We start from the raw sequence: 17,869 nt of genomic DNA on the forward strand, positions 1-17,869 counted from the left end.
TAGGGACAGACAGACAGGAAGGGAGAGAGATGAGAACCATCAATTCTTCATTGCGGCTCCTTAGTTGTTCATTGATTAATTTCTCATATGTGCCTTGACCGAGGGGCTACAGCAGACCGAGTGACCCCTTGCTCAAGCCAGTGACCTTGGGCTTAAGCTGGTGAGCCTTGCTTAAACCAGATGAGCCCGCGCTCAAGCTGGCGACCTTGGGGTTTCAAACCTGGATCCTCCACATCCCAGTCTGACGCTGTATCCACTGCACCACCACCTGGTCAGACACAACCTCAGTGTTTTGAGGTCAGTGCTTTATCCACTGTGCCACCAGGAGTCAGGCCCACTGATTGATTGTTGTATATGCCCTGACTGCAGATTGAACCTACAACCCTGGCGTATCCAGACAACACTCTAACCAACTTAGCTACTCACTCAGCCAGGGCTAGAATTGTATTCTTTTCAGTTTCATAAAGATCATATTTCATCCCTCATCAGACAGCTCAGTTGATGCCGTTAGAGCATCATCCTGAAGTACAGAGGTTGCCAGTTCAATCCCTGATCAGGGCACGTACAGGAGCAAATATAGGTTCCTGTCTCTCTTCTCACCCTTCTTTTCTCTCTAAAATCAATACAATGAACATTTAAAATAAAATTTCAGCCTACTTTCTTTTTTTTTTTTTGTATTTTTCTGAAGCTGGAAATGGGGAGGCAGTTCAGACAGACTCCTGCATGCGCCCAACCGGGATCCACCTGGCACGCCCACCAGGGGGCGATGCTCTGCCTATCTGGGGCGTCGCTCTGTTGCAACCAGAGCCATTCTAACGCCTGAGGCAGAGGCCACAGAGCCATCCTCAGCACCAGGGCTAACTTTGCTCCAATGAAGCCTTGGCTGCGGGAAGGGAAGAGAGAGACAGAGAGGAAGGAGAGGGGTAGGGGTGGAGAAGCAGATGGACGCTTCTCCTGTGTGCCCTGGCCAGCAATCGAACCCAGGACTCCTGCACGCCAGGCCAACGCTCTACCACTGAGCCAACCGGCCAGGGCCTCAGCCTACTTTCTTGATAACTCAGATAACCTCTAAAGTTAATCCTTCAAGTGAGAAGATTCCCCGGTCTATGTGGAGATACTATCTGGCCTCTAGCATAGAAAAAACATAGTAGGCATTTAGTAAATGTTGATGAATGGATGGATGGATGGATGGAGTGCCTACTATGTCCCAACACTTTGCTAGGTGCATATAATAAAAAAATAAGTTTCTGCCTTCAATATACTCACAGACACCAAAGACTGAAACACAAAAGGCTTTGTAAGGAAGAAGTCATTGTTGATATCACTAATTCAACTGTCAGATTCCTTTCACTCAAAGACATGTGGTTCTTTCCAAAAATCTTAGAAACCCTATCTCCAAAAAACCCTTAAATCTGCCTACTTTCCCCCCATCTCTACAGCTAATAACCCAGTTTAAGTGATCTTTTCTCACCAATGTTACTAAATATGTCTTCTAACTGGTCTCTTTACTTCTATCTTGCCCCATTATATTCCATTCTTTTGTTTTTTAATTTTTATTTATTGATTTTCTTAGAGAGAGGGGGAGACGAGAGAGAGTAGCATCAACTCATAGTTGCTTCACTTAAGTTGTTCAGTGATTGCTTCTGGTATGTGCCTTGACCAGGCAAGCCCAGGGTTTTGAACTGGCAACCTCAGTGTTCCAGGTCAACGCTTTATCCACTGCACCACCACAGGTCATATTCCATTCTACATTCAGCAGCCAGAATGGTCATTTAAAAATATAAACTACATCAGCCCTGGCCAGTTTGCTCAGTGGTAGAGCTGTGACCTGGCGTGTGGAAGTTCCAGATTCGATTCCTGGTTAGAGCACACAGGGTAACCATCTGCTTCGCCTGCCTTCCACCCCCTCCACCTTCTCTTCTTCTCTCTCTCAATTCCCCTCTTGCAGCCATGGCTCGATTGTTCCAGCGTGTTACCCCCAGGGACACTGAAGATGGCTTCAAGGAGCCTCTGCCTTAGGTGTTAAAAATAGCTGATTGCCAGTATGACCCCTAATGGGCAGAGCATCGGCTCCAGATGGCAGTTGCTGAGTGGCTTCTGGTTGGGGCACAAGCAGGAATCTATCTCCCCTCCTCTCACTTAAATAAAAAATAAAAATAAATAAAAATACAGACTAGATCAAATCACACCCCTGCTTAAAATTTTACAATGGCTTCCTACCATATTTAAAATAAATCCAAACAATTATTCAGGACCCCTAACATTCTGCTTGATCTGGCCCTATGCCTCTGCCCTTTCCTCACCTCATATCACACTCCCAGCACTGTGTTCAGGCCATTTTGGCTTTCTTTCTGTTCCTTGTCCATACTCAGCTCATTCCTGCCTCAGGACCTTTGCTTTTGCTACTCTTCTATGCCCGAAATGCTCTTTCTCTAAATCATAGCATGAATAGTCCCTTATCATTCAGCTCTCAGCAAAACTATCACCTCTTTTGTGACCATCTTAACTAAATCTGCCACACCTGCAAAAATATACAGAATGTACTACCATTCATGTAAGAAAGGTGGACAAAGGCCCTGACCGGTTGGCTCAGCGGTAGAGCGTCGGCCTGGCGTGCGGGGGACCCGGGTTTGATTCCCGGCCAGGGCACATAGGAGAAGCGCCCATTTGCTTCTCCACCCCCACCCCCTCCTTCCTCTCTGTCTCTCTCTTCCCCTCCCGCAGCCAAGGCTCCATTGGAGCAAGGAGGCCCGGGCGCTGGGGATGGCTCCTTGGCCTCTGCCCCAGGCGCTAGAGTGGCTCTGGTCGCGGCAGAGCGACGCCCTGGAGGGGCAGAGCATCGCCCCTGGTGGGCGTGCAGCGTGGATCCCGGTCGGGCGCATGCGGGAGTCTGTCTGACTGTCTCTCCCCGTTTCCAGCTTCAGAAAAAAAAAAAAAAAAAAAGAAGGTGGACAAATATATATATATATATTCATACTTGTTTGTATTGGCCTATACATACTGGAAGGATACCAAATAAAGTAATATACTGATGGGGGGATTACATATACTGGGACAAGGATACAAGAGTTCTCACTGTATACCTTCTTATACTGTTTTGATTTCTGAACCATATGAATTTAAAAATATATATAAATATAAAATGTTTTACATATATATAAAATATAAAAACATCAGCATCCCTAGCAGGGGACTTCTACTCGTGGAAATGTGGCTAGTAGCCTGGCATCACGAGGTTTGCCTGGCCTGCTACTCAGAAGGTAAACCCTGAAGGCTGGGGAGTGGGTTCTGATAAGATAGTCAACCAACTTCACTGATCTCTCCACACGTGTCTCGCCTCAAACGATAGTGCCAGAAAACAGACAAGGACCTGCCAGTGTGGTCAGGGAACTGACACACCCCTGACCTCTGACACTGCCACGATAACTTGCTCTACACCCAGCCAATCTGCTTCTACTAGTAGTAGGCTACAAAGGCCTAGAGGACAGGGGAGAGGTCCAGGATGAGCTGCCACTGGAATACAGGATGATTTTCATTTAGCTCAGGCATCTGTGCTCCTTTGAGTGGTTGAAAACTGGAATAAGAATAAACTCACCTGGCTGGTTGGCTCAGCGGTAGAGTCTCGGCCTGGCGTGCAGGAGTCCCGGGTTCGATACCCGGCCAGGGCACACAGGAGAAGTGCCCATCTGCTTCTTCACCCCTCCCCCCTCCTTCCTCTCTGTCTCTCTCTTCCCCTCCCGCAGCTGAGGCTCCATTGGAGCAAAGATGGCCCGGACGCTGAGGATGGCTCTGTAGCCTCTGCCTCAAGCGCTAGAATGGCTCTGGATGCAACAGATCGACGCCCCAGAGGGTCAGAGCATCGCCCCCTGGTGGGCGTGCCGGGTGGATCCCGGTCAGGTGCATGCGGGAATCTGTCTGATTGCCTCCCCGTTATCAGCTTCAGAAAAATTAAAAAAAAAAAAAAAAAAAAAAGAATAAACTCAAAGAATCAAGGAGAGTTGGGATATGAGCTGTATAAGCAGTGTGTGGGGGAAGGGCCATGAGACTTTGTAGATAGTGTCCTGGTTTGGAAAATAGGATTATCTCTAGCTAGCCAGGAGTGGCAGAGGATTAATTGGTATTTAGAGTCCAGGCAAAAGGACATGCAGGATGATATCCCAGGAATACAACTGTTAAGAATTCTTCTGTCCTAGTTGGTTGGCTCAGCTGCCCTAGAGTGTTGGCTTGGCGTCTGAAAGTCCTAGGTTCAATTCCTGATCAGGTCACACAGGAGCAGTGACCATCTGCTTCTCCACCCCTCCCTCCCTCTCTTCTTTCTCTATCTCTTTCTCTCTTCCCTTCCTGCAGCCATGGCTAGAATGGATCGAGCAGGTTGGCCCTGTGTGCTGAGGATGGCTCCATGGCCTCATCACAGGCACTAAAATAGCTCAGTTGCTGAGCAATGAAGCAGCGGCCCCAGATGGGCAGAGCATCACCTGGTAGGGGGCTTGCCAGGTAGATCCAGGTCGGGGTGCATGCCAGAGTCTGTCTCTCTACCTCCCCACTTCTCACTTAATAAAACAAAATTCATCTCAGTATACTTGCCTATTAATCACAAGCTTCTCCTCATGCTTGCCTCAGGAAGATACAACTGACTCTGGTCTGGCAAGGCTAATCGAGAAATGACCTATTGAAGATGGCAGCTTTTGTATCAAATGCAGAGTACATGGCTGCATCAAAAATTGTTTTTTCGGCCCTGGCCAGTTGGCTCAGCGGTAGAGGGTCAACCTGGCGTGCGGGGGACCCGGGTACGATTCCCGGCCAGGGCACATAGGAGAAGCGCCCATTTGCTTCTCCACCCCCACCCCGTCCTTCCTCTCTGTCTCTCTCTTCCCCTCCTGCAGCCAAGGCTCCATTGGAGCAAGGATGGCCCGGGTGCTGGGGATGGCTCCTTGGCCTCTGCCCCAGGCGCTAGAGTGGCTCTGGTCACGGCAGAGCGACGCCCTGGAGGGGCAGAGCATCGCCCCCTGGTGGGCAGAGCGTCGCCCCTGGTGGGCGTGCCGGGTGGATCCCGGTCGGGTGCATGCGGGAGTCTGTCTGGCTGTCTCTCCCCGTTTCCAGCTTCAGAAAAATACAAAAAAAATAAAAAAAATAAAAAATTGTTTTTTCGCCCTGGCCAGTTGGCTCAGTGGTAGAGCGTCGGCCTGGCGTGCAGAAGTCCCGGGCTCGATTCCCGGCCAGGGCACACAGGAGAAGCGCCCATCTGCTTCTCCACCCCTCCCCCTCTCCTTCCTCTCTGTCTCTCTCTTCCCCTCCAGCAGCCGAGGCTCCATTGGAGCAAAGATGGCCCGGGCACTGGGGATGGCTCCTTGGCCTCTGCCCCAGGCCCTAGAGTGGCTCTGGTCGCGGCAGAGCGACGCCCCCTGGTGGGCAGAGCGTCGCCCCCTGGTGGGCGTGCCGGGTGGATCCCGGTCGGGCGCATGCGGGAGTCTGTCTGGCTGTCTCTCCCAGTTTCTAGCTTCAGAAAAATACAAAAAAAAAAAAAAAAAATTGTTTTTTCTCACCTGACCAGGCAGTGGCGTAATGGATAGAGGGTCGGACTGGGATGCGAAGGACCCAGGTTCGAAACCCCAAGGTCACTGGTTTGAGCAAGGGTCACTCGGTCTGCTGTAACCCCCCCCCCCCCCCCCCAGTAAATGCACATATTAGAAAGCAATCAGTGAACAACTAAGGTGCTGCAACGAAGAACTGATGCTTCTCATCTCTCTCCCTTCCATCCAGTCTGTCTGTCCCTATCTGTCCCTCTCTCTGTCTCTGCCACACACAAACAAATTGTGTATCATTCATACATTTCCCATGTCCCCAAACATAAGCCAACACCTTCATCTGATGTTGATAAAAAAAAAATTTTTTTTTAATTTGGTTTTTGTCCCTGGCTGGTTGGCTAAGCAGTACAGTGTGGGCCCAGGGCGTGGAAGTCCCGGGTTTGATTCCTGGTCAGGGAACAAAGAAGTGACCATCTGCTTCTCCATCTCTCCCGCTTCAATCTCTCTCTCTCTCTCTCTACTCTCCCACAGCCGTGGCTCATTCGAACAAGTTGGTCCCAGGCATTGAAGATGGCACTATGGCTTTGCCTCAGGCACTAAAATAGCTCAATTATCGAGCAAGGGACCCACGGCTCCAGATGAGCAGAGCATTGCCCTGTAGGGGGTTTGCTGGGTAGATCCCAGCTGGGGCACACACAGGAGTCTGTCTCTCTGCCTCCCCACCTCTTATTCAATATTTTTTTAAAAATTGGTTTTTCCAATAAATCCCAAGAAGAAAATAGGTAAGTACGTACAGTTCCCCACTTCCTATTTGTTAGACAGTAGGCAGGGGCTGCAGGGAGACTGGCTGACTACCCAAAGCACTACACATCAAAATGCAGAGAGAGCTGATACAGAGAGCCCAGAAGTTCAGTTGAAGTTAGGAAGACAAAACCTAGTCAAAGCTCCTGCAGAGGAAAGAAAGTTCACAAGCTACTGTCAAAATACAGAAACAAACAACTGATTTATTTTTTTGTGTGTCAGAGACAGAGAGACAGAGAGAGGGACAGATAGAGACAGACAGGAAGGGAGATGAGAAGCATCAATTCTTTGTTGCAGCTCCTTAGTTGTTCATTGATTGCATTCTCATATGTGCCTTGATTGAGGGGGGATGGGGGCTACAGAGAGCGAGTGACCTGTGCTCAAGCCAGTGACCTTGGGCTCAAGCCAGTGACCATGGAGTCATGTCTATGATCCCATGCTCAGGCCAGCGACTTCGCATTCAAGCTGGTGAACCTGTGCTCAAGCCGGCAACCTCATGGTTTTTTGTTTGTTTGTTTGTTTGTTTTTACAGAGACAGAAAGAGTCAGAGAGAGGGATAGGTAGGGACAGACAGACAGGAATGGAGAAAGATGAGAAGCATCAATCATCAGTTTTTCATTGCGACACCTTAGTTGTTCATTGATTGCTTTCTCATATGTGCCTTGACCATGGGCCTTTAGCAGACCAAGTAACCCCTTGCTTGAGCCAGCGACCTTGGGTCCAAGCTGGTGGGCTTTTTGCTCAAGCCAGATGAGCCTACGCTCAAGTTGGCGACCTCGGGGTCTCAAACCTGGGTCCTCCGCATCCCAGTCCGATGCTCTATCCACTGTGCCATCGCCTGGTCAGGCCCAACCTCATGGTTTCAAACCTGGGTCCTCTGCATCCCAGTCCGATGCTCTATCCACTGTGCCACCGCCTGGTTAGGCATAACTGATCATTTTACAACAGAAAAAGCTCTGAGCGACCTGAGAAGAAAATCTGAAGCCCTGGACTTCTGCGGCATCCTATTCTAGACAGAGTGGAGGCCCTATTCCTCTTGTAGCCGTCACTGCTTCTCTGCCCCAAACCTCTATTCTAAGTGTGTGAAGTGTGGGAGAAGGGCAATGGGGAGTCAGAACACAGTGGTCCCATTACCTGTGAATACTTTGTACTAGTTCCATGTCACCTATTGCCCCACTAAACCTGCCATCATACCAACTCACCTGGACCGGCTCCTCCAAGACTCCACTGCAAATAGGACAGATAAGATCTTCATCAACATCGCCCTGGAAGCGGGTCACATCATACCCCATGTCTCATCACTGAAACCCAGGCCCTGAAAGGAACCACAAAGGAAAATGAGGCCAGTTCAGAAGAAGCCAACATACATGTACTAATTTGAACTCATTGCTAAGATTTATTCATTTGTCCAACAATTATTTATTGAGAGCATACTATGTGCCTGTCATTTTGGGGGGGAAAAACTGACTCAAGAAACTTAATTTTAATGGGAAAAGACATTACATAGCATACATTTTAAAAAATATTTTACTTACTGATTTTAGAGAGAGGAGAGAGAGAGAGAGAGGAAGGAGGAATGGGAAGTATTTACTCATAGTAGTTGCTTCTTGTATGTGCCTTCACCAGACAAGCCTGGGGTTTTGAACTGGTGACCTTAGCATTCCAGGTTGATGCTTTATCCACTGCAGCACCTCAGGTCAGGCTACACAGCATACATTTAAAATATAAAGTGATAAATGCTTTAATAGAGTAAGTACAGTATATTATGAGGGTAAGAGATGTAGACACCTAATCCAGGCTGAAGGGAGAGGATTTTTGAGAAGTTTTCTTTTTTTAAAAATTTTTTTTATTCATTTTTTTTTTAGAGAGGAGAGGGAGAGAGAGAGAGAGAGAGAGAGGAGAGACAGAGAGAGAAGGGGGGGAGGAGCTGGAAGCATCAACTCCCATATGTGCCTTGACCAGGCAAGCCCAGGGTTTCGAACTGGCGACCTCAGCATTTCCAGGTCGATGCTTTAGAGAAGTTTTCTAAGACTAGGTGTCACCAACGGGACAAGCACGAATTAGCTAGATAACAGGGAGGGGGTAGACAGGCATTAGGGTTTTAGACAAAAATTAGCACAAAGGCCCTAAAGAGGGTATATGATGGGCTCAGGGGACTCTTAAGTGATTCAGAAAAAGGCTGACCTGAAGGGTGCAAGGGAAGTGATGTTGAGATAAAAGGTTGGAAGCAAGCAAGGGTTGGGCCCTTATATAGTGTTTAGACTCCATCCTGGTGGCTATGGGAAGCCACTAAAAGACAAAAGGAATAACTAAGCCCTGGCCGGCTGGCTCAGTGGTAGAGCGTCAGCCTGGCGTGCAGGAGTCCCGGGTTCGATTCCCGGCCAGGGCACACAGGAGAAGCGGCCATCTGCTTCTCCACCCCTCCCCCTCTCCTTCCTCTCTGTCTCTCTCTTCCCCTCCTGCAGGCAAGGCTCCATTGGAGCAAAGTTGGCCCAGGCACTGAGGATGGTTCTATGGCCTCTGCCTCAGGCACTAGATTGGCTCTGGTTGCAACAGAGCAACGCCCCAGATGGGCAGAGCATTGCCCCCTGGTGGGCGAGCTGGGTGGATCCCCGTCAGGCGCATGCGGGAGTCTGTCTGACTGACTCCCCATTTCCAACTTCAGAAAAATACAAAAAAAAAAAAAAAAAAAGATAATAAAGCATTGACCTGGAATGCTGAGGTCGTCGGTTCAAAACCCTGGGCTTGCCTAATCAAGGCACATATGGGAGTTGATGCTTCCTGCTCCACCCTCCCTTTCTCTCTTTCTCCTCTCTAAAAAATGAATAAACTTTAAAAAAATACTTCAATAAAAAAAATAAATCAAAACAAAAAAAAATCATTGCTGTCTTTCAAATGTACCAGGTATGAAAGGACTGGCAAGATACATTGTTAAGAGAAAAAAAACTAAGGTACAGAATGGTATATGTAAAGTACACCACCATGAGTGCAAAAAACTATGTATGTGTATATGCTTGTATACGCACGGAACTCTCCAGAAAGCAAGAGAGGAAATTACCTACAGTGGTTGCTGCTAAGAAAGGCTAACAAGGAACAGAGAGATAGGAGGAAATTTTTAATTTCCTTAATTATTCCTCTGTGCCTTTTAAAAAGATTTCCAGTGGCACAGTGGATAAAGCTTCAGTCTTGAATGCTGAGGTTCGAAACCACGGGCTTGCCAAGGAACAAATGAGAAGCTACTATGAGCTGAGGCTTCCCGCTCCTCTACCTCTCCCTTCTCTCTCTCTCCTCTGTCTAAAATTCAGTAAATAGACCTGACCTGTGGTGGCGCAGTGGATAAAGCGTCGACCTGGAAATACTGAGGTCGCCGGTTCGAAACCCTGGGCTTGCCTGGTCAAGGCACATATGGGAGTTGATGCTTCCAGCTCCTCCCCCCTTCTCTCTCTCTGTCTCTCTCTCCTCTTTCTCCCTCTCTGTCTCTCTCCTCTCTAAAAATGAATAAATAAAATAAATTAAAAATAAAAAAATTTAAAAAAAAAAGTAAAATTCAGTAAATAAAATCTTTAAGAAAATAGCTTCATCATTTGGAGGTGCAGTGGATAGAGCATCAACCTGGAATGCTGAGGACAGAGGTTCAAACCCCGAGGTCGCTGGTTTGAGGGTGGACTCATCTGGCTTGAGCATAGGGTCACCAGCTTGAGCGTGGCATCATATACATGACCCCATGGTTGCTGACTTTAGCCCAAAGGTCAATGGCTTGAAGTCCAAGGTCGCTGGCTTGAGCCTAAGGTCACTGGCTTGACCAAGGGGTCATTGGCTCAGCTAGAGCTCCCACCCCACATCAAGGCACATATGAGAAAGCAATCAATGAATAACTAAAGTGCCACAGCGACAAGCTGATGCTTCTCATCTCTCCCCCTTCCCGTCTGTCCCTTTCTCTGTGTGTGTGTGTGTGTGTGTGTGTGTGTGTGTGTCTTGCTAAAAAAAAAAAAAAAAAAAAAGATTTCCAGTGTGTGTGTATTTGCTATTAAAATAAAGAAATAGGCCCTGGCTGGTTGGCTCAGTGGTAGAGCGTCGGCCTGGCATGCAGAAGTCCCGGGTTCGATTCCCGGCCAGGGCACACAGGAGAAGCACCCATTTGCTTCTCCACCCCTCCCCCTCTCCTTCCTCTCTGTCTCTCTCTTCCCCTCCCACAGCCAAGGCTCCATTGGAGCAAAGATGGCCCGGGCGCTGGGGATGGCTCCTTGGCCTCTGCTCCAGGTGCTAGAGTGGCTCTGGTCACGACAGAGCGACGCCCCGGAGGGGCAGAGCATCGCCCCTGGTGGGCGTGCCGGGTGGATCCCGGTCGGGCGCATGCAGAAGTCTGTCTGACTGTCTCTCCCCATTTCCAGCTTCAGAAAAATACAAAAATAAAGAAATAAATATGTGATCCTAAATTGAGAAGTATTAAGATATTAAGATAAGGCCTTGGCTAGTAGGTTCAGTTGTAGAGTGTCAGCCTGGCGGGGTGGATGTCTGGGGTTCGATTCATGGTCAGGGCATACAGGAGAAGTGCTCATCCACTTCTCCACCCCTCCCACTCTTGCTTCTCTCTCTCATTCTCTCTCTCTCTCTCTCTACCCCTGCAGCTGCCATGGCTCCACTGTTCCAGCGAATTGCCCTTGGGGATACTGAGGATGGCTCCATGGGCCCTCTGCCTCAGGCATTAAAAATAGCTTGTTTCCCAGCATGGCCCCAAATAGGCAGAACATTGGCCCCAGATCGGGGTCACCAAGTGGATTCCAGTTGGGGCACATGCAAGAGTCTGTCTCTCTGCCTCCCCTCCTCTCACTGAATTAAAAAAAAAAAAAGATATTAAGGCACAGACAAGAGGCAACTACTCCGTGTTGATGCTTCCCATTCCTCCCCCACCTTTCTTTTCTTAAAGAGATTTTATTTATTGATTTTACAGAGAGGAGAGAAAGTAAAGTTGCTGCATTTAAGTTGTTCATTGCTTGTTTGTTGCTTATCACATGTCCCTTGACTGCATAAGCCCAGGGTTTTGTTTTGTTTGTTTTTTTCATTTTTCCGAAGCTGGAAACGGGGAGGCAGTCAGATTCCCGCATGCGCCCGACCGGGATCCACCCCGCATGCCCACTAGGGGGCGATGCTCTGCCCATCTGGGGCATCACTCTGTTGCAACCAGAGCCATTCTAGCACCTGAGGCAGAGGCCACAGAGCCATCCCCAGCACCCGGGCCATCTTTGCTCCAATGGAGCCTCGCTGCAGGAGGGGAAGAGAGAGACAGAGAGGAAGGAGAGGGGGAGGGGTGGAGAAGCAAATGGGTGCCTCTCCTGTGTGCCCTGGCTGGGAATCGAACCCGGGATTTCTGCACGCCAGGCCGACACTCTACCGCTGAGCCAACTGGCCAGGGCCAGCCCAGGGTTTTTATCAAGTGACTTCAGCATTCCAGGTCAATGCTTTATCTACTGCACCATCACAGGTCAGGCTACCCCCACCCTTCTCACTCTCTGTCTATGAGAAAAAACACAAAGATATATATATCTTTATATATATATATATATCTTTATTATAAATATATATATACCCTGGCAGTTGGCTTAGTGGTAGAGCATCAGCCTGGCATATGGATGTCCCATCCCAGGTTTCATTCCCAGTCAGGGCACACAGGAGAAGCAACCATCTAATTCTCCACCCCTCCCCCTTCACCTTCTCTCTCTCTCTCTCTCTTTCTCTCTCTCTCTCTCTCTTTCCTCCCACAGCCCACAGCCATGGCAATTGGTTCGAGCACATCAGCCTCACATGTTAAAAATAGTTTGGTTGCGAGCATGGCCTCAATGGGCAGGGCATTACCCCAGACGGGTGTCGCCAAGTTGATCCTGGTCGGGGTGTATCTCCCCTCCAGGAAAATACCCCTATTTCCCCTCCTCTCACTTGGAAAAAGAAAAAAAAAAAGGACATGTCAAAAAATTATATACCATTTTTTTTTATTTTTTTTTTCAGGGACAGAGAGAGAGTCAGAGGAGGGATAGATAGGGACAGACAGACAGGAACGGAGAGAGATGAGAAGCATCAATCATGTTTTTCATTGGGAGACCTTAGTTGTTCATGGATTGCTTTCTCATATGTGCCATGACCGCAGGCCTTCAGCAGACCAAGTAACCCCCTGCTCAAGCCAGGACCTTGGGTCCAAGCTGGTGAGCTTTTTGCTCAAACCAGATGAGCCCGCACTCAAGCTGGTGACCTCGGGGTCTCGAACCTGGGTCCTCTGCATCCCAGTCTGACGCTCTAGCCACTGCGCCACCACCTGGTCAGGCTATATACCATTTTATCTAGCACTCCCACTTCTAGAAACTTAGCCTAAGGAAATAATTACACAAGGGTATAAAAACAATAGGCCTGGCCTGTGGTGACGCAATGGATAAGGCGCGACCTGGAGTGCTGAGGTTGCCAGTTAAGGACCCTGCGCTTGCCTGGTCAAGGCACTTATAAGAAGCAACTGTGAGTTGGTGCTTCCTATTCCTCCCTCCGCTTTACCTTTCTCACTCTCTTTCTCTCTCAAATCAATAAAAAAAAATATATATATATAATATATATAAAAAGCAGGTTGTTTATCTAAGCATTGTTTATAATAGCAAAAAAAAGTATCACAAACAGCCAGAATTCCTTACATCTATAAAATGAAATACCACGTAGCAATAATATGACTTACTATATATATAAGTAAGTCCCCCCATTTTTCTGAAGCTGGAAACAGGGAGGCAGGCAGACAGACTCCTTCATGCGCCCGGGATCCACCCGGCATGCCCACCAGGGGGTGATGCTCTGCCCCTCTGGGGCGTCGCTCTGTTGCATCCAGAGCCATTCTAGCGCCTGAGGCAGAGGCTACAGAGCCATACTCAGCGCCTGGGCAAACTTTGCTCCAAAGGAGCCTCGGCTGTGGGAGGGGAAGAGAGAGACAGAGAGGAAGGAGAGGGGGAAGGGTGGAGAAGCAGATGGGCGCTTCTCCTGTGTGCCCTGGCCGGGAATCGAACCCAGGACTCCTGTACACCAGGCCGACGCTCTACCACTGAGCCAACCGGCCAGAGCTGTTTATTTTTTGTTTTTTGTTTTTTGTTTTTACAGAGACAGAGAGTCAGAGAGAGGGACAGACAGACAGGAACGGAGAGAGATGAGAAGCATCAACCATCAGTTCTTCGTTGCAACACCTTAGTTGTTCATTGATTGCTTTCTCATATGTGCCTTGACCGCGGGCCTTCAGCAGACCGAGTGACCCCTTGCTTGAGCCAGTGACCTTGGGTCCAAGCTGGTGAGCTTTGCTCAAACCAGATGAGCCCGCGCTCAAGCTGGCGACCTTGGGGTCTCGAACCTGGGTCCTCTGCATCCCAATCTGACGCTCTATCCACTGCGCCACCACCTGGTCAGGCTATATTTGTTTATTTTTTAAAATATATTTATTTATATAATAAATTAGAATTTGTTATATATGCTAGAATGTAATTTTTGTTAAAAAGTATGATTATATTTATGTATGTACACATTTATATTGGAGAGCAGCTAGAAGGATACATAGGAAGGAAGCTGTCTCTAAATAGACTTTTTTACTTTTTATTTATTTATTTATTTAGTTTTAAGAGATAGAGAATCAGAGAGAGGGATAGATAGGGACAAACAGGAACAGAGAAAGATGAGAAGCATCAATCATCAGTTTTTCGTTGTGGCACCTTAGTTGTTATTGATTGCTTTCTCATATGTGCCTTGACCATGGACGACAGCAGACCAAATAACTCCTTTCTCAAGCCAGCGACCTTGGGTACAAGCTGGTGAGCTTTGCTCAAACCAGATGAGCCCGCGCTCAAGCTGGCTACCTCGGGGTCTCGAACCTGGGTCCTCGACATCCCAGTCCAATGCACTATCCACTGTGCAACCGCCTGGTCAAACTTACTTTTTATTTTATTATTTTTTTAGTTGAATTAATTGGGGTGACTGGTTAACAAAATTATAGTTTTCAGGTGCACAATTCTCTAAATGTAGACTTTTAATACTTTGAATTTCACTCAGTTTTGCTTTATTGGTTTCCCCCTACTTTTTCACAATACTCTTGCTTTTACTTATACAACTAAATATTAATGAAGCCAACTTTTATTGAGTGTTATTATATGCTAGGCACTATTCTAAGCATTTCTCATATATTAAATCATATAATTCTTACAATACTATGAGCTAGAACTATCATTATCCATATTTTATAGATGAGTAACAGATGCACAAAGGTTAACAAACTTGTCCAAAATCATACAGCTAGCAAGTGGTTTAGTCAGATTCAAACCCAGTCAGACTGACTCCAGAGCCCAAGCTTTTAACTCTAGGCTGGTCTGCCTCTCAACTAAAAAATGCAAGTTGTTAAAACAGTATACCATATTTTCCCTCCATAAGACGCACCTGACCATAAGACATAATTAGGGTTTTAAGGAGGAGAATAAGAAAAAAAATATTCTGAACCAAATGGTATGTTAAAATACTTAATAGAATACCGTATTTTTTGCTCTATAATATGCATGGGCATTTCCCCCTCCACTTATGTGGGGGAAGTGTGTCCTATGGAATAAAAAATATGGTATATAGTACAGTTCCATTTTTATAAAGACAATTAAAAAAATAAAAAGTAATATATGGCCTGACCAGGCGGTGGCACAGTGGATAGAGTGTCAGACTGGGATGCGGAGGACTCAGGTTCGAGACCCCGAGGTCACCAGCTTGGCGTGGGCTCATCTGGTTTGAGCAAAGCTCACCAGCTTGGACCCAAGGTCACTGGCTCGAGCAAGGGGTTACTTCGTCTGCTGAAGGCCCGCAGTCAAGGCACATATGAGAAAGCAATCAATGAACAACTAAGGTGTGGCCACGAAAAACTGATGATTGATGCTTCTCATCTCTCTCCGTTCCTGTCTGTCTGTCCCTATCTATCCCTCTCTCTGACTCTCTCTGTTTCTGTAAAATATAAATAACTAAATAAAAAATAAAAAAAGTAATATATGTGTGTGTATATCTTAAAAATCTAGATGCTGAGATTATACTTTCAATCTAGGTTATATACTTCTGCAAGGTTTAAATTTTAGTTTTTTTAATCAGTTATCCTTAGAACAAGGGGCAAAAATTAAAATAACATTACTCTAGCCTTGGCTGGTTTGCTTAGTGGTAGAACGTTGGCCCCACGTGTGGATATCCTGGGTTCAATTTCCAGTCAGGGCCACACAGGAGAAGCAACCTTCTGCTTTTCCACCCTTCTTCCTTCTCTCTTTCTCTCATCCCCTCCCGTAGCCATGGCTCAAATGGTTCAGGTGCATCAGCTCTGGACACTGAGGATGGCTCTGTGGAGCCTCCACCTCAGGTGCTAAAAATAGCTCGGTTGCAAGCCAGGTGGAGTTGCTGGGTGGATCCCAGTCAGGGAGCATGCAGGAGTCTGTCAATCTCCCCTACTCTCACTTAGAAAAAGAAGAAAAAAAAAGTATTCTTTTTTCCCTTGTTGCTATGTAGAAAACTGGCCTAGAGTTTGTGCTGTGCTTCACTTTAACTTTTTATTTTAAATCGATGCAAACAACAGCTGGGGGCACAGGGGAGAGGTGGAGGAAGATCTAGGGGGGATGAATGATGATGGACGAGGACTTGACTTGGGGGAATGAACACACAATCTGCTGGACAGAGATGTGTTGTAGAAATGGGCACCTGAAACCTGTATAATTATGTGAACCAGTGTCATCCCAATAAATTCTATTACAAATAAATAAATAAATAATGCTAACATCTGACCAGGTGGTGGAGCACTGGATGGAGTGTCAGCCTTGGATGCAGAGGGCCCAGCTCAAAACCCCAAGGTTGCCGGCTTGAGCACGGGCTCACCAACTTGAGCCCAGGGTCGCTGGCTTGAGCAAGGGGTCACTCGCTCTGCTGTAGCCCCCCTGGTCAAGGCTCATATGAGAAAGCAATCAATGAACAACTAAGGTGCTGCAACAAAAAATTGATGCTTCTCATCTATCTCTCTTCCTGTCTGTCTGCCCCTCTCACTAAAATAATAATAATAATGTTAACAACATTGTCTTAAGGAGGAATATAAATTCTGAAAAATTTATCTTAATAGGGTCTCAGAGATTCTACATCCACAAAATAAACAGCAGAGAACTTGCCTGCATTGGTGCAGAGATGCCCAGAGGATGTGGGAAGCTACCTGCAAGGGTTAAGAGCTTCAAGGTTCTCATAAGGTCAGGATTTACAAAACTACAGAGATCCTGGGCATTGTTCTTTTTTTTTTTTTTTAATTTTTTTTAATTTATTTACTTTTTTAGATTTTTTATTTATTTATTCATTTTTATTAGAAAGAGAGGGAAGAGATAGAAAGAACAGGGGGAGGAGCAGGAAGCATCAACTCCCATATGTGCCTTGACCAGGCAAGCCCAGGGTTTTGAACCAGTGACCTCAGCATTCCAGGTCGACGCTTTATCCACTGTGCCACCACAGGTCAGGCGGCATTGTTCTTTGTAAAAAATATTTTATTTTTATTCATACAGAGAGAGGAAAGAGAGAGAGAAAGAGGGAGAGAGGCGGGGGGGGGGGGGGAGCAGGAAGCATCAACTCCCATATGTGCCTTGACCAGGCAAGCAGGGGGATTTGAACCAGCAACCTCAGCATTCCTGGTCAATGCTTTATCCATGGAGCCACCACAGGTCAGGCTGGGTATTGTTCTTTTAAATTGAACACCCACCCTATCTCCCTACCCCTGCTACTGCCCCCAACCTTATCTGCTTAGAGTCTCCTGTTTTATCTACTCTCCTATAAATACATTCTGTTGGTGGTGCAGCTTTAATAATTAATAGGTAATTTAGATTTCCAATATGATTAGAGTATTCTCTATTTGTCACCTATGGGAACAAATGCTGACGTGGATCTATATAACCTTGGAAGCCAGCTCCTTGCCCTGCCTTTCCCATAGGCAGAGAGTCAAGCTGATAGCCTAGATTCCTTGACTATTCTTTCTACTTTCTGTGACTTTCCACACTGCTATGTGGCTGTCAAGGGGCAGGATATCATTCAAATCTAGATGCCTCCCAAGAATTCACTGCTCACTGCCCGAGGGACGAAAGTCTTAATAAAGCTGAAACCACAGAGACCTCAAGAATCACAGCTAGTGACCACAGCCACTGGAAGCAGTTTCCTGGATATTCTCCTTGAGTTGTCAAATAGGAAAAGGTTTCACTTAAGGTGGGGAACTGGACAGAAGTAGCGCTGGGGTGTCCCTTCAGGCTTATAGTTCTGCCAGCCTCCCTGATTTGAAACTGAAAACTGCATTCCACACCTGCTATTCTGTAGGTCAAAACCAAAGCAGGTTAATTGTGTGACTTTCCTTCCTCACTGTTACACTGGAGTCTCTCTCTCTATTCCTGGTCAGCATCATTACAGAAATGCAACAGACCCCTTCCTATATCCTTTTAATTTACTGCTGCAGTTGTTTCCTCTAGTCAACCCCTAGAGATAGCTAGGAATTTAAAAGT

The 17,869-nt window shown here is 47.0% G+C and overlaps 1 protein-coding gene across 3 annotated transcripts in view; it reads right to left on the minus strand.

The window, feature by feature from the left end:
* Window positions 1-17,869, minus strand: part of RNF41 (ring finger protein 41) — a 33,727-nt gene that overhangs the window by 7,163 nt on the left and 8,695 nt on the right. For 2 of the 3 annotated variants that reach the window (XM_066369750.1, XM_066369749.1), the window contains one exon: window positions 7,529-7,641. In XM_066369750.1, the coding sequence (XP_066225847.1) occupies window positions 7,529-7,618 (90 nt within the window). In that variant the 5' untranslated portion in view covers window positions 7,619-7,641. Of the gene's footprint in view, window positions 1-5,543; window positions 5,568-7,528; window positions 7,642-17,869 lie in introns of those variants that run through there. The other variant, XM_066369751.1, reaches the window with a different exon arrangement.

Source organism: Saccopteryx leptura, chromosome 2 (assembly GCF_036850995.1).
Source record: "Saccopteryx leptura isolate mSacLep1 chromosome 2, mSacLep1_pri_phased_curated, whole genome shotgun sequence".
Taxonomy (NCBI): Eukaryota; Metazoa; Chordata; class Mammalia; order Chiroptera; family Emballonuridae; genus Saccopteryx; species Saccopteryx leptura.